Raw genomic sequence first — 14,950 nt, 5'->3', positions numbered from 1 at the left:
TAAAGACAAATCATAATATTTACCCTGTAACATCAACCAATGTGTGGGAAGTCTTCTGAGAATTAAAAGTTTTCCTGTGTCTGGGGCGCCTGGGTGGCTCAGTGGGTTAAGCCGCTGCCTTCGGCTCAGGTCATGATCTCGGGGTCTTGGGATCGAGTCCCGCATCGGGCTCTCTGCTCGGCAGGGAACCTGCTTCCCTCTCTCTCTCTGCCTGCCTCTCTATCTACTTGTGATCTCTCTGTCAAATAAATAAATAAAATCTTTAAAAAAAAAAAAAAAAAGTTTTCCTGTGTCACTATGAGGGCAGTGGCAACAGTGTTTTATTATATGACCTATAATAAAGTTATAGCAAGCCACATTTACTCTTTTAAAAAACCTCTGTTGTCATGACCTATGAGAGTTAGCCACTAGTCAGTCACACGTGGCTATATTTAAATTAAAATTAAATATAGTTTAAAATTCAGTTCCTCAGTTGCACTGGCCACATTTCAGAGCTCAAGAGCCACATGATGTTGGTACCTACCACATGGGTCAGTGCAAAGGGCTGATATTTCCATCATCACAGATCTCTTTCTTGCGGTTTACTTTTTTTTTCTAATATTTCTAATAATTTCTATCATTCTTTAATATCAGATTATTTTATAGTCAGCCTTTTAGAACTTTAAGGCTGTAAACACCTGAACACATTAAGGCCAGTACTTCATTTTATAGGCAAGGAAACAGAGGCGCAGATGCTGGATTTTTATTCTACATCTCTTTTAATCAGTTTACCTTAACAGAAATCTACTATGCACCAGGAACTGTGCGCTAGGAACTCAAAGATAAATAAGATTAAATTCCTGCCCAGAGGAACTCAGAGTCTAGTGGAGAGTAAAGATGCTCAGGGGGATCATCTGCAATGTGCTCTAATGCAAATGCGTTCAGGGAGCTAGCGGAAAGTCAACTCACCCACTTCAGGGGTGCTGAGATGCCTCCTGGAACAACCGGAAGGATAACTGGAGTCAGGCAAAGAAGAGCAAAGTTCAGAGGCACAGAGAACAACACTAGCAGAGCAGTACATAAAAGAATTCAGTATTTATGGAATTTAAGTATAAGAAGAAGGGTAAATACAGATGACCCTGGGAAGTAGAGAGCAGGTGCAGCTTCAGGGAAAGCTGCATCTGTCATGCTAAGTTGGGTGTTTTTACTTCATCGATGTTAAGAAGCTATGGAATTGCAAGGAAATACTAAGATTAGATCTGCATTAATCACTTAGGTTGCTACCATGAGACAGATATGAAGAGGGGATAAGAATGAAGAGGGATATGTTATTTTAGAATAGGTTTTTTAAACAAAGGCAGAATATGAGTGCTTAAATGAGGGCAGCAATAGTAGAGAGAGAGAGAAGATGGATGAGAAATATTTAGGGTGGAAGTTTGACAGGATTCGTTGAGTTTGGTTTTAAATAATTGAATCTGAGGAACCAGTGGAATGTTCCAGTTAAGGCAGTTAGCTAGCTATACGTATCTATATTTGAAGTTCAGGGGAAAGTCTGGGATGAAGGTGTTTGGGAGAGTTCATGCTAATTTAAACCGTAAGACTAGATGTGATTATCTCTAGGTAAAGTATGCAGAAAAGTGGACCAGGGATGACACCCCAGGGAAAACAAACATTTAGGATGCCTCCCTCAAGAGAATCCACTGAAGGCAGCTAATTGAGAAGAAATAGAGAAGAGACTTTCAAGGAGAAAGTGGCTGATAGGAAATGAGGCAAAAATATCTAAGATGAAAACTGGAAAGAAAGTTTAAATTTGGCAATCAGACTGTCAGTAGTGACATCAGTGGAAAGATCGGAGTTAAAAGAGCACAACGGGTTGCAGTGAGGAGGTAGATAGCAAGTGTAGACCGCTCTTTGAAGAAAGTAGGATGAGGACAACAGGAAGGGCACAGAGCTCTATCTAGAACAGAGAATAGCTTGTTTTTTTATTTTTTAAAGGATGAAAAAGACCTGATGGGGAAGGCTAACAGGAAGAGTTTATAGAGGGACAGAGAGCAGATAAATGAGCAAGGTCTTAAAACACTGCTTCTGAGCATCTCCACTTGGATGTCTCAGACATCTCAAATACTAGTGTGAACATACACTCTGATCTTTCCTCTGTATCTCAATCTTTTCCAAACTGTTTTCCATTTCAGCAAATGGTACTATCATGTAACTCCTCCTTGACTTCTCCTTTTCTTTCACTCCCCACATGTAATCCGCCACCACTGCTACCCTTCACCAGTTCTCAAGCCATCAACCTCTATGACCATCACCATTACGTCTGTTCAAGACACCATTGCCTCTTCCCTGGACAACAGGTTCCTAACTGGACTCATTGTATCAGGCCAGCCTCTCTCTAATTCAGTTCAGAGCAACCTTCTTATTGCCCAAATCTGATCATGTCGCTCTGCTTAAAAATCTTTTCAGGGTTTTCTATCATCTACTTTTATGAACTGTATCTACCTGTATCTACCATCTACCTATGTGAACTCACCCCGTGGCTATCTCTCAGGCCATTGTTCTCCTTTGTTCTCTCTTCTCTAGCTCCACTGGCCTGTCTCTTGGCATATTCCCCTCTTATCTTGGGGCTTAACTCCTCCTCACCCTTCTAATCTTGTCTTAAACTTCACAGCACCAGAGAGGACTATGTTCTTCTGTTGTTACCTCCAGAATTCCTTGTCTTTCTTCTTTAAGGCACATGTCACAACTGTAATTCATTAATGACTCATTCAATCACTTAATTCTGTCTTTCCCACAAGACTGCAAACTTCTAAGGGATGCAGAGACGGTGTGTGTCTTGTTTAATGCTATATTCTCCTGTGCCTGGAAACTGCAGACTCTTAATGTAATTTCTTGAATGAGAAGAATAAATGAATAAAAGATTAACTCTGAGCAGAAAAAGGGACATTTCCTCCTGAGACTGAAGAGAGTAAGTAAGGATAGGTGCAAGTGTAGATAAGGTGAAAAGCAGTTATGGTGGCATTAGGATTAAGGAAGAAATGGGCGTTTGAGAGAATTCCCATCTTGTGGCCCTAATTTTCTTGCAGGGGTAGCACGCTGAGTGAGGGGGAATAATGTTTGAGTAAACTATGGCCAGGGTTTAAAGTGACTGCTGCAGGAAAGGAGGAGAGGAGACAGGAACATGATCAAAAATTTAAGAAGGCCTGCCTTTGCAATAGAGAGGACAAACTCTACAAAAAGGCAGAAATCACAAGACAAAAATCTACTAAATCCTAAGAATCAGAGCAGATGTCTCTGTGAAAAGTCTCAATATTACTAACTTCATTCTTTCAAGAACATAATAGTGCATGATTTGATGAATACAACTCTGCCAGCAAAATTTACTAATAAGATTAAGAAGGACTTAGAGCGGATATACTTTTAGGTAAACTTATTTTTCAAAAATAACCGAAAAAACCTGTCAACGTTTTCTTCTGTCAAGTTGTTTTATACAATCTTTTAATTACACAATTAATTTACTCAGAAAGTTATTTCTTTATAGAAAGTATAAAGGCAAACAATCTGTTCTTTAATCAATTACAATGAATGTCTTACTAGTAGGATCCAAATTAGTGTTTTATTGGTTCTGCAGGCCAGTAAGATAAGATATAAACTGCCACAAAAATCCCACCCACTCTGCTACTACTCTTCACTTCCAACACTGTATCGAGATGAAATAAACAGCCTTTAAATTAAGAAGTTTTTGCTGCTGAATAGTGACTAACAGTAGTTCCTTCCAGAAAATAAAATAATACTAGGCTCACCTTCCTACTCTCCCTCCAGATGGTGCTACAACTACAAACGAAGAAGAGTGAACAGCTTGAGGAAAAACGGTTTGCCTTACTACTACTATTATTATTAAATATAACATTCTCATCTGCCTTATTTCTTGGTATTACTTTTTCTACACAAGCTCACAAATTCTGTAACACTTCGATTAGATGAGATTCTACAGCTATATGGCAAATATAAAGATTCTCCAGTGAATGACCAGGGACGGACTTCAGCAAGTGTGGAAAAAAAAATTCCTTCTCTTGCACTCTCCTTCAAAGCAGATGTCTGTCCCTTTTCTTCTTTGTCCCTGCCCACTGGTGCTTCCTCTCCCCTAGACCCCAAACCAGTGCTGTCATTCTAGCTCTCCACAGTCTTCTGAGGAATGTCTACACAAACAGCCAAAAGTGTACTCCTCCTGACTCAGGATTATTTGCATTTTAAAAAGGGTTCTTTTAATGCAGAAAAGTCCTTCAATAAACTACAGAAACAGGTTAGCATAGTAAGATAAAAGCTATACCACAGAGGAAAGCTGGCCTTACTACTTTAGTTCTTTTCACCAGAGTGTGCCTAACTACAAATCTGAGAGTGGGTTTCATTAATCAACTCACATCAAGAATCCTTAAAGAGGAGCTATCTAATCCTTGCCTGTAGAAGTTTGGTTTCCCTGTGTCCAGCCCCATCCATGAATCCATCCATAAAGAATCTATCTCTCACAAAGAAAAGAACAACAGAAGAACTTAGTTCTCCTCTTGAGAAAGGCTGCAAACCTCTAGGCTTCATCCCCAAGAACTGAGGCCAGAATGGTTAATCTACAGACCTTTCTGCAAATCAAATTCTATGCAACACTATGAACCATCTAGTTATTCATAACTATGAGCCCAGACTTTGGAGGAACTTTAGAAGTCACACAGTAACAACCTCTTGTTACATATGAGGAACCTGAAACTCAGAGAAGACAGGGACTTGTCCAAGGCTTACATAATTGATGAACGGAAACTGCTTTGTTATTATTTTTACGATCCACTATCTTTTTATTTTATTAATGCAGGGATAGTCATCACATACTCATGTACATTCTTTCTGGATAAACCTTAAATATAAAATAATTCTCATGAAATACATGCCAAGGTTTCCTTCCCGTCTCCTAGAATTCCATAAACATTTATTTTGTGATGTTTTCATAAAATATTCTCCCATATTCATTTCCTGGCTTACCAAAGTTACCTTTAAGGTCAGTAAAATAGAGACTATAAAATATACATAACAAAGATATTTAAAATATAAAATATACATAACAAAGATATTAAAACCACCTCTAAGCTTTGATTTACTTTATTCAGAAAACAAGTTTGCAGTGTTTTGTATCCCCTATGACAAGGTCTAGTGAAAAAAATTTCTTTCGTTGAAAATATACTACTCTAACCTTACCAAAATAGTTCAGCTGCATAAATGAAATAAGTTTATTATACGTACTTAAAGCTCTAGAATGATCCGGATTCCTTATTCCCTTTGCTCGTAACCTCTGAAGAAGTACTGTTGAGGACAACTGTTTTACAAGATACACTGCCATGGAATAGTTCTGGAAAAAAAAAAAAAGATGCAGAAAAACAACATATATAAGTAAATAGTATATCTATTTTAATCCCACAATGACGGGGAAAGAAAACTAACACTTGTTAAAACACCTACTGTGTGTGGCCAGGCACTATCAGGTGTTTTCATGAACAAGAATTTAGTCTTAACCAAAAAGCTGCTGAGGTGGTCATAAACCTACTTCTATGGACAAGGAAAGGGAAGTGTAGAAAAGTAAAAGAATTTTGCAACTTTCAAGCAATAAAGTCTGGTCTGTCATGCTTCTATATTACCTGACTACTTATGCTTGAAGCTAATCAATTTGAGGCACCTATATAAAAAAACACTATTAAAACTAAAATATAAACCAAGGCCAGTAAGATGTCAAAAAAATCACCATAAACCATATTTAGTAGGTAACAGATCTAAAAATAGTAGCTAGTTAAAAATTACAAATTAGATTGGCTTCCTAATCCATACCATCGAATCTCTCTTTTTACTTTTAACTAGTTTCAAAAAGACCCTACATGGGCCATTATCACAAACAGAGGGAATATTAAAGATTCTCAAAGAGAAGCTGCTGGTTTGGCAAATGAAGAGATGAATATCCATTACCAACAGAGGATTAGTAGAGGAGATGGTAGCAGGAGAATGGAACAAAGAAAACAATCAATAAAGCCAAAGTGGAGTGACAGGTACATGACTGGATAAGAGGGAAAAAAAGAGAGCTGAGGCTTATTAAGGGTAGGAGAGAGATCTCAGTAAGAAGGGCCACTTTCTATTTGGTGTTGGGATCAAGAGGAAGATCAAGAGATTTGGAAAGAAGTAAAAGGAAAAAATACTTACTGCCACCTTCTAGGTTACAGCTACATACAATTTCTGAAGCACTCTTAACATATACTATCTACTTAATTTAAACCTCGCAGAAGGCCTAGAGGAGACAGACAGGATAAGTATTTTTCTAAGTAGAGGTTCATGAAAAGGAGGAACAAAAAGATACATCATGTGCTCATGATCGATCGTGCATCTGCTTGGTGACAGAGCTGGCACAAGAACCCAGGAGGAAAGAACAGGGCTGTCAGAACAGTGGACTTCATGACCAAGGCCAGCAGAGTTCTCAACAGTTCTTGCTATAACACACTCTGCTTGCTTTGACCCTCCTAGCCAACTTTCAGACTTTTCAAAAATACATTCTCCTCTTTTAACAAGAAGAGAAAATATCCTACAGTATCCTCTGCAAGGCCAAACTTTCATTTAGAGTTCAGAAATCCATCCATATTCATATGTTACATATTTTCTGGAGAAAAAAATAGAGCGTCAAAAAAGTTAATTTACAAGGAACTATAAAATTGCCTAAATTTTAGAGCATACAACACACCAAAACTAAAGGCTTCCTATGGGGGAAAAAAACTTATCCACCTTTATTATTTATTTGATTAATGTTTCAAATATGATAGAAACTGGAAAAATGCCAATTAACACTGTGAAATTATGTACTGACAGCTTGAATCTTTAGTACTAGAAACTCCCCTCAGGCTTTTTATAATTTTTTAAGGAGAGATCAAGTAGAAACCACAACTACAAGTTCAGTCAAAAGGTATGTTCACTCTAGTTGAAACATGTAACCAAATTAAAAAAAAGAAGTAGCAGCAGCAAAAAGAATGTCCGGTATTAACAAATACCACTTTACTGATAATATGGAATTCAACTTCATATCACCTGAAAGAGATTCAGCAGCAAAAAAAACACCAAACCTTCACAGTGGCATGCTATCTCTTCTAAGTAGATAATATAATGTTTCTGCTAACCCTTCAAAGTACTGCTTAATTCCAACTACTCATAAATATTACATTACACTGCTGTTTTTGTCAAATGCCTTCTCAAAAGTCTTCAAAATTGTCTATCAAGTTCACAGGACGTCTTCTTCATAGTAAAATATAATCTCTCATGAAGTGTCCTTTACACCAGTATCTAAATAACTCTTCTATAAACAATGAAAGTTTAATAGATGCTAAACGCAATGATTACCCTGAGGTAGGATAAGAAGTTACAATTTAGTTCACTTATTTCCTTCAAGCACTATACTGGCTCTTCTTTAAAAAAACACACACACACACATTATTTTTATATAATTATTTTTATACAATTTATTATTATTATTTTAGATCTCAGTTTTAAAAGACATAATTGACATATAACATTGTGTATGTTTATGGTGTATAACATATTCATTTGACAGACTTACATACTGTAACATGATTACCACCTTAGCTTTAGCTAACACACTAACTCTTCTATTTCCTTTGCAGATGTATTTTTAACATTTCTCAGTGGAACTAAAAATGCAAGTTAATCCCCAAAATAATAAGAAATCCTCCACAAACGAACAGAGTACCCTTACAAGTTGAATTAAAACTAGTGACAGAAAAACAATCTAATAAATTATCTCCTGGGCTTTGGTAAAGAACAATTTTCTTTCAATCCTTTACTTCGAAAAGAAGGTCTCCAACTTGTAGACTGGGGTCTATACAAATATCTAACCTAGTAGATCACCTTCAAATCACTGAACATACTGTCTTCCTTCTGAGATTTGAAAGGCTTTCCTCTCTCCTTTAATGCTATATATCAGCACCACATTTCCATCCTCTGCCGCAGTTTGAGACTTCTTTCATAGTTCATTGAAACATCCTTGTAGGCTGTATGTTTCACACACAGTCAAAAAAAACAATACAAAACTAAAAACATTTTTCAATACCCTCTTCAAAAAGGGAGACAAAAAGGCAAACCCCCAAGGTACACTAGAAGTAAAACATTTAAAAAGATTTCAAAAACCTAATCATAACATATTAGGCAAAGGAAAAATATAATCTTGATAGATGTCAAAAAGGATTCTGATAAAATTCAAAATCCATGTCCCACAAAGATATCCAGTAAAAGAGCAATACAGGAGTATAGTATTTATGTAATTAAATTAAATTCTGTCAAAAATTAATTACATCAATACTTGTACTAGTGGTATTCTCATTTTCATAAGAAACAAGTTGAGCGTGTCCACTAACACTCCCATTATTTAACATTGTTCTGAAGGTTCTAGCCAGCACAACAGGTTCTAGCTAGCGCAATAGAACAAAAACAAATTATGACGTAAATACTAAGATTATCATTATTTGTATAATGATACATCTTTTCAAAATCAAAACTCCCACCTGGAAATACCACGAAACCAGTTAAAAAGCTGTTGGAACCAATATATGAATGCAAGTATTAAGTAAATATTCAACAATAAGTAGCTTTTAAATAAACCAACAATAATAATAAATTCTTTAGAAAACTTACTTAAAACACCAACTATAACAATAAAAAACACAGGAATTAATAAAAAACATGGAAGATTTATAAGAAAAAAACTATTAAAAGACAGAGGAACATGAAAGGGGCTCTGAATAAGTGGAGAAACATACAGCTCCTGGAATGGAAATATTAAATACTGTAAATAAATTAATCCTCCTTAATTTAATATACTAATTTAAAGCAATTTTGTTCCAATTCCCAGAAAGATCTGGGGGAGTAATGCAGGGAAATGCAGCTCCCTCTCTGTAATTACTCTTCTGCTCTCCTCACGGCTCCCCCCAACCCTCAGCTCACATTTTTTTCTCTAGCCCAAACTTACCCTCTGAGTCTACTATCAATTGCCTATTTAGAATGTCTCTCAGGCATCTCAAAGTCAAAGTCAAAACTTTGATTTTCTCAAATCTCATGATTTTCTCCATCTAGTTTTCCAACACTCCTTCCTCCAAAACAAAGACAAAAACACGCCTACACTCAATCCTTTTTTTTTTTTTTTAAAGATTTATTTATTTGATAGAGATTACAAGTAGGCAGAGAGGCAGGCAGAGAGAGAGAGAAGGAAGCAGGCTCCCAGCTAAGCAGAGAGCCCAATGCGGGGCTCGATCCCAGGATCCTGGGATCATGACCTGAGCTGAAGGCAGAGGCTTTAACCCACTGAGCCATCCAGGCACCCCCACTCAATCCTTTTTTATAGTGTTTCTTCTATCTCGGTAATATTATCATTTACCTTCTCATTCCAGCCAGAAACCCAGGAATCATCCTTGACATCTCCAGGTTCTCTCGGCCCCTACTTGTGGTTTCTCACTCAGTCCTACCAACCCACGACTTCTCTCCAGCCTCAGTGCCATTGCTCTAGGCTAATATTCGCTCTATATTCCACTAATACTTCAGCAACAGCTTGCTCCTAAGAGGTGACCGTGCTGCATGATTCTGGCCTACATTCAAACTGCTTACCACTTTGAAGAACAACGTTTTGTAAAAAGAAATATACTACTGTTAGAAGTAGAGACTATCTTTGGGGCACCTGGGGGGCTCAGTCGGTTAAGCATCTGCCTCCAGCTCCAGTTATGATCCCAGGGTCCTGGGATCCAGCCCCACATCGGCCTCCCTGTTCCTCAGGAGTCTGCTTCTCCGTCTCCCTCTGTCACCCCCCTGGGTTGGGCACACACGTGTGGGCACATATGTGTGCTCTCTCCCTAGCATGAGCTTTCTCAAATAAATAAATAATCTTTAAAAAAGAGAGACTATCCTTAACATTAGCGGCAGCACCTCACAGGCCCTGCATGGCTTGGACCTTTCTTACTCTGCGGCTTCATTCTGTACACGGCTCTTCTCCACTCTCTGCTCTAAGCCCAGTGGCTCCGTCTCAGTTTCCTGAAAAGAACCAGGCTCACCCCTGCCACTGGGCTTTTGTGCAGGCTGTGTCCTCTGAACCTTCCACTGAAACTGCTTCCTTCTATCCTTCTCTTAACTCTTGGCTCAGTCACTACTTCCTCAGGGAAGCCCTACCTGACCTCTCCCTAATTCAAAGTAGCTTTTAAAATACTCTAAATCACTACACACCTATCCTTCACAGCCCTTCTAGTAAGTATGTTCACCTTTTTGTGTATGACCACCTGGCCCCAGATCTCAGGCTCTGAAAGAATGAGGACTTTCTTTTCTTGCTATGGTACTATCAGTTTTCAGTACACTGCATGGCATATAGTAAGCATTCAATGAATTTCAAATGAATTAATGAACAGACATGAGCCCACATGATAAAACTGAAATAATCAAAAACACTCTGAAATTGTCCCAGAAAAAGAATGCAAGACTAAGAAACAATATAAAAAAAATTCAGAAATGCACACAGGATAAATAAAAATCAAATATATAGTAATGGGAGCTTCTGAATCAGCATTTATTTAGTTAATGGTATCAGACCAATTGGCTACTGAAAAAATGAAAGTAAATTTTCATTTCATACCACACAGAACTTGCAATGGATTATTTAAAGGCAAAATAAAAAAACCTCAAAAGTCTAGAAGAAAATATAAACAAATATTTATGTAAGCTTGGGAAGGGCAGACAGACTTAAGGTTGACGGGGACTGAGAAGGAAAGACTACAAAAAAAAAACCTGGTTAAAACTGGTTCTATAAAAATGTAAGTCCTCTAAATATTAAATAACTACATAAATAAAAGTAAAAGGCAAACAACTGGAAACAAATATTTGCAATCCGTGAAAGAGGTTAAATCTTAATATATAAAGAATTCATAAAAACGAATATAAAAAAACAGCAATAGAGAAATAAATTATGGATATACTTCTAAAATGTAAATCACAACAGACTAAATATGTTCACAATCTCAGTAATAAAAGAAGCACTAATCAAAGCAACATGGTGCCTTTATTTACCTACCAAACTTGGTAAAGATTTTAAAGAATATAAAAGTACTGAGAGGGTACGGGTCAACAGGCACACAAACACTGAAAGTAAGAGAACAAATGTGTACATCTTCTGGTAAGGCAACATTTCTTTAAATTCTGCATGCTCTTTGACTCAGGAATTCCACTTCTGGTAATTTAAGGAAATTATGATGTATGTACGCAAAGCTATAGCTATTAGGATGTTCTTTGAAATAGCAATGAATCAATCAATCAATAAATCAGCTAACTGCTCAACAACAGGGAACAGACTGAACTCTGGCATATTCATACCGGAATATGACCTAGCCGTTAGAAATCATGCAGATGTAACACGTAATACCATAAAAAGGGGTTCATGATAAACTGCTGAGTGAAAGGATCACGTTATAAAAAAATTAATACCGCATGATTCCATTTTTTAAAATGGGAACATGTTGAAAATTCATTGTGAGACAGAAATAAATCCTTTTGCAACTCATTTTACAATATCATTTACATAGAAGCTCAGGTAGCCATGGAGATTAACCCTTCCTTATGATACTAACATCTAGCAGAAATAAAAATCTACTTACTCTTCCAATTTCTGCAGTCCAAGAAACAACAATGGTGTTTGGTACTGTTGTGGACAATCGGACAAGTGAGGTGATATTGATTGGTCGGCTGGGTCGCTTTGGTTCCACACCATTTTTTGTAGGTGGAAGATAACCCTAAGGATGAAATATCATTTATTTCCACTTATTATTTCCATAACCATTTCAACTTCCATTACTAAAACAAACAAAAAACCCCCACAAACTACATGCTACAATATGAATATTTTCATTAAAAATTAGAGAAGCAAACATTTACAGCATTATTTCTCTGAACACCCCTACAGTCTCATTATAGTAAGCCTGCGAATAATACTGGCAATGAAAGTTACAAATCTCTTCAACTTAAGAATCAGGATGAATTCATAAAGAGCTTGGGCAAGTATATAAGGAACATTTTAAAGGTGACCAATAACAGTCTGCACTCTGATTCTCTAAGACACAGCATTCTTCCCCTACTCTACCACAGGCTTCCAGATTCACATGAGTACCTCTGAGGTTTTTCTTATCTCTCAAAATCCAGTATAAAACTGTAACTACCACACTCAAGTCTTAGACTTTGTCTCCATAGCTAACATTACAGCTGTTAATTATACATACTTGTTATAAGTGTTTTACACAGTTCCATGAACATACATTCAAAATGAAGATGTTTTCTTAATGAGAAACTATGATTAACAACAGCTGTCATTACTTATTTGATAGCTATGTTGGCAATGCATTTAAAAAACAGCTTTTAGAACTTACCGGAAGGCTGCAAGGTTTTGTATTCACTTTCACACAGAGATTGGGTGGGAAGTGATCTTCTTGTGGACAACTGGTTTCTGATAAACAAAACCTAAACAATAAAGAACAAGTTTAACTTCCTTTATTAAGGATGACCTCAACATTTTTATTCAATAGCTAATCTAAAAGGTTGCTAATCTTAACAACAACAAAAACTACTAGAGCTAGATATTCCACATGACGAATAAGCATATTTAAACAAACTGAAATAAATAATTCTGTCAACATAGTTTCACTAATCATGACTATCAACCTACAGTTGTCTTCATAATATTGCCAATCATGTATTTGCTTAAGCACGTTTTAGGGAGGAAAAAAAGGCTCTGTGGTAGAATAAATTTAAGACATTCTGATTCAAAAAATTTAATTACCTTAATATAGAACATCCCAGAGCTAGGGTAACATGTACTGTAACTTTCTAAGAGGGAGATAGAATACACAGTATCTCCCAAACTTATCTGCTTATAAAAGTCATTTTTTGGTTCTTAGCAGAATATACTGAAATGCTGTTAAGTCCATCCCCCAAACCAAATTCTATCCACTAAGCCAAGGTACCTCATTATTCCCTAAGAACTGAAGGTGTGGAAAAATAACATTATTTGTATTATATCCACATACATTTAAAATACTATTTTAGAAACTCATGAAACCATTTGTTTCTAAATTAAATGCATAATCTTTTAGGAAGACTATGGATGGCTACATAATTTGTAAATTCTCACTCTGCTCATGCTTACATAGATAAAGAAATAAATTATTAATCTGCTATTTAAGACACCTTAATAACTTCCTTATTCCCAATATATAGCTAAGGCTCATCCCACTTTTTTAAGATTTTATTTATTTATGATAGAGGGAGAGAGAGAGAGATAAAAGAAGCAGGGGGAATGCCAGGCAGAGGGAGAAGCAGGCTCTCCTGCTGAGCAAGGAGACCCATGAGGAACCTATTCCCATGACCCTAAGATCATGAGCTGAAGGCAGATGCTTAACCAACCTAAGCCATCCATGTGTCCTGACTCATTTCACCTTTATAGAACATTCACAGCATCTTTAAGTTATATGTTAAGAAGAACCCTATCCGAATTCTGTGAAATATTCATCACACACAAACATCTTCTCTCAACATCTATGGTGTAGGGTCTTGACCTGCCAGCTACAGAATCTGGGTATGGGAGGATCCACAAAATGGACAATTTTCTATGTACATATATACATTCATCTGTATGGGGAAACAATCTGTAGCTTCCATCAGATTCTCAAAGGGTAAGGGACCCATAAAAGAGTTAAGAATTACTGATCTACAAAGATTTTCTTGAAATATACACAGTAAACCGATGAAAATATAAAGATGTCAAAGCTCCCAGGATAATCTCTAACCCCAGCAAAACCTACCACAGGACAATCCTTTATACTGCAACAGTACAAGGATGCCACAGAGTTTTTTAATAAATTAGTCCAATGCAATGATAAATTTAAAACATGGACTCTGGCTGCCTGAAGCTACAGAAAAGAATGATTTATATGACAAGTTGGCTCCTATTCATTTAAGTAAAAGGTGAAAATCTAAGCCACTTTAACAAACCAGAGGGAAAAGGGGAGGAATAACAGAAAGTTGTTGTGAAGGAGTTCATGGTGGTGGGAAAAGAAAACAGGTACATAAATGAGAACAGACTAGGAACCCAATAGAGAAAACACTGACCCTAATCCTGACCAAATTATTGTCATGCTTTAGATACAGTTTATAATTAGGATAATAAGTATACATTCCCAACTTAAACAATACATGGGGATTGTATACCTAGTTAACAAGGATAAGGGGGTTAAGATGAAAAATAACCATTTTATCAAAACAGAAAGAACCATCTAACAATTACAAAATATAACATAATGGCTCTTTTGTCATCAACTTCTGGAGATGAATTTGAATTGAAAATAGCTAAACCATTTTTTAACCACCAAGATTCAGAGGTCTTAGTACCTCTGAAATAGAGAGCTAATCTACCTTAAAAACATTCCTTTGGAATTTGAACCATACCTGTTGCTGCATTACAGAATGCATGTATATTAATATAAAATTTTGAGGACAAGAATAGATCTTTTGTTCTAGACTATGGTTTTCAAATTCTATTTTAGTCTTATAACTCTTCAAGCGAAAACTAACCCAGAAGTCAAACATACAAAATAGATCAAAGCAGTACTACTCTGGTTGGGGGGAGTGGGTAGGGAATGGGGGTGGGTAGGGAATGGGAAGACCTAGCAAAACCCCTCAGGGTGGCTGTAAGCAACAGTTTGAAAAACAATGTTTCAAACAATAATGTCACATATCAGTATGAACAAAATAAAACTGCTGATGCAGAAGTAAGCAAAATTACAAAAATATATAATTATGAAGGCATCATACTTCTTAGTCCTTTAATTTATTCAGTCATTATCACGTTCTGCCCCTGACAGAG

The 14,950-nt window shown here is 36.6% G+C and overlaps 1 protein-coding gene across 1 annotated transcript in view; it reads right to left on the bottom strand.

Moving 5' to 3' along the window:
* Window positions 1-14,950, bottom strand: part of PIAS1 (protein inhibitor of activated STAT 1) — a 120,792-nt gene that overhangs the window by 28,509 nt on the left and 77,333 nt on the right. Inside the window, exons 5-7 of the mRNA XM_046008471.1 lie at window positions 12,459-12,549; window positions 11,694-11,828; window positions 5,266-5,371 (exon numbers count right to left, since the gene is read on the bottom strand). Of these exons, the coding sequence (XP_045864427.1) occupies window positions 5,266-5,371; window positions 11,694-11,828; window positions 12,459-12,549 (332 nt within the window). The remainder of the gene's footprint in view (window positions 1-5,265; window positions 5,372-11,693; window positions 11,829-12,458; window positions 12,550-14,950) is intronic.

Source organism: Meles meles, chromosome 6 (assembly GCF_922984935.1).
Source record: "Meles meles chromosome 6, mMelMel3.1 paternal haplotype, whole genome shotgun sequence".
Lineage (NCBI taxonomy): Eukaryota > Metazoa > Chordata > Mammalia > Carnivora > Mustelidae > Meles > Meles meles.
This window is presented reverse-complemented; position numbering and strand designations above follow the sequence as displayed.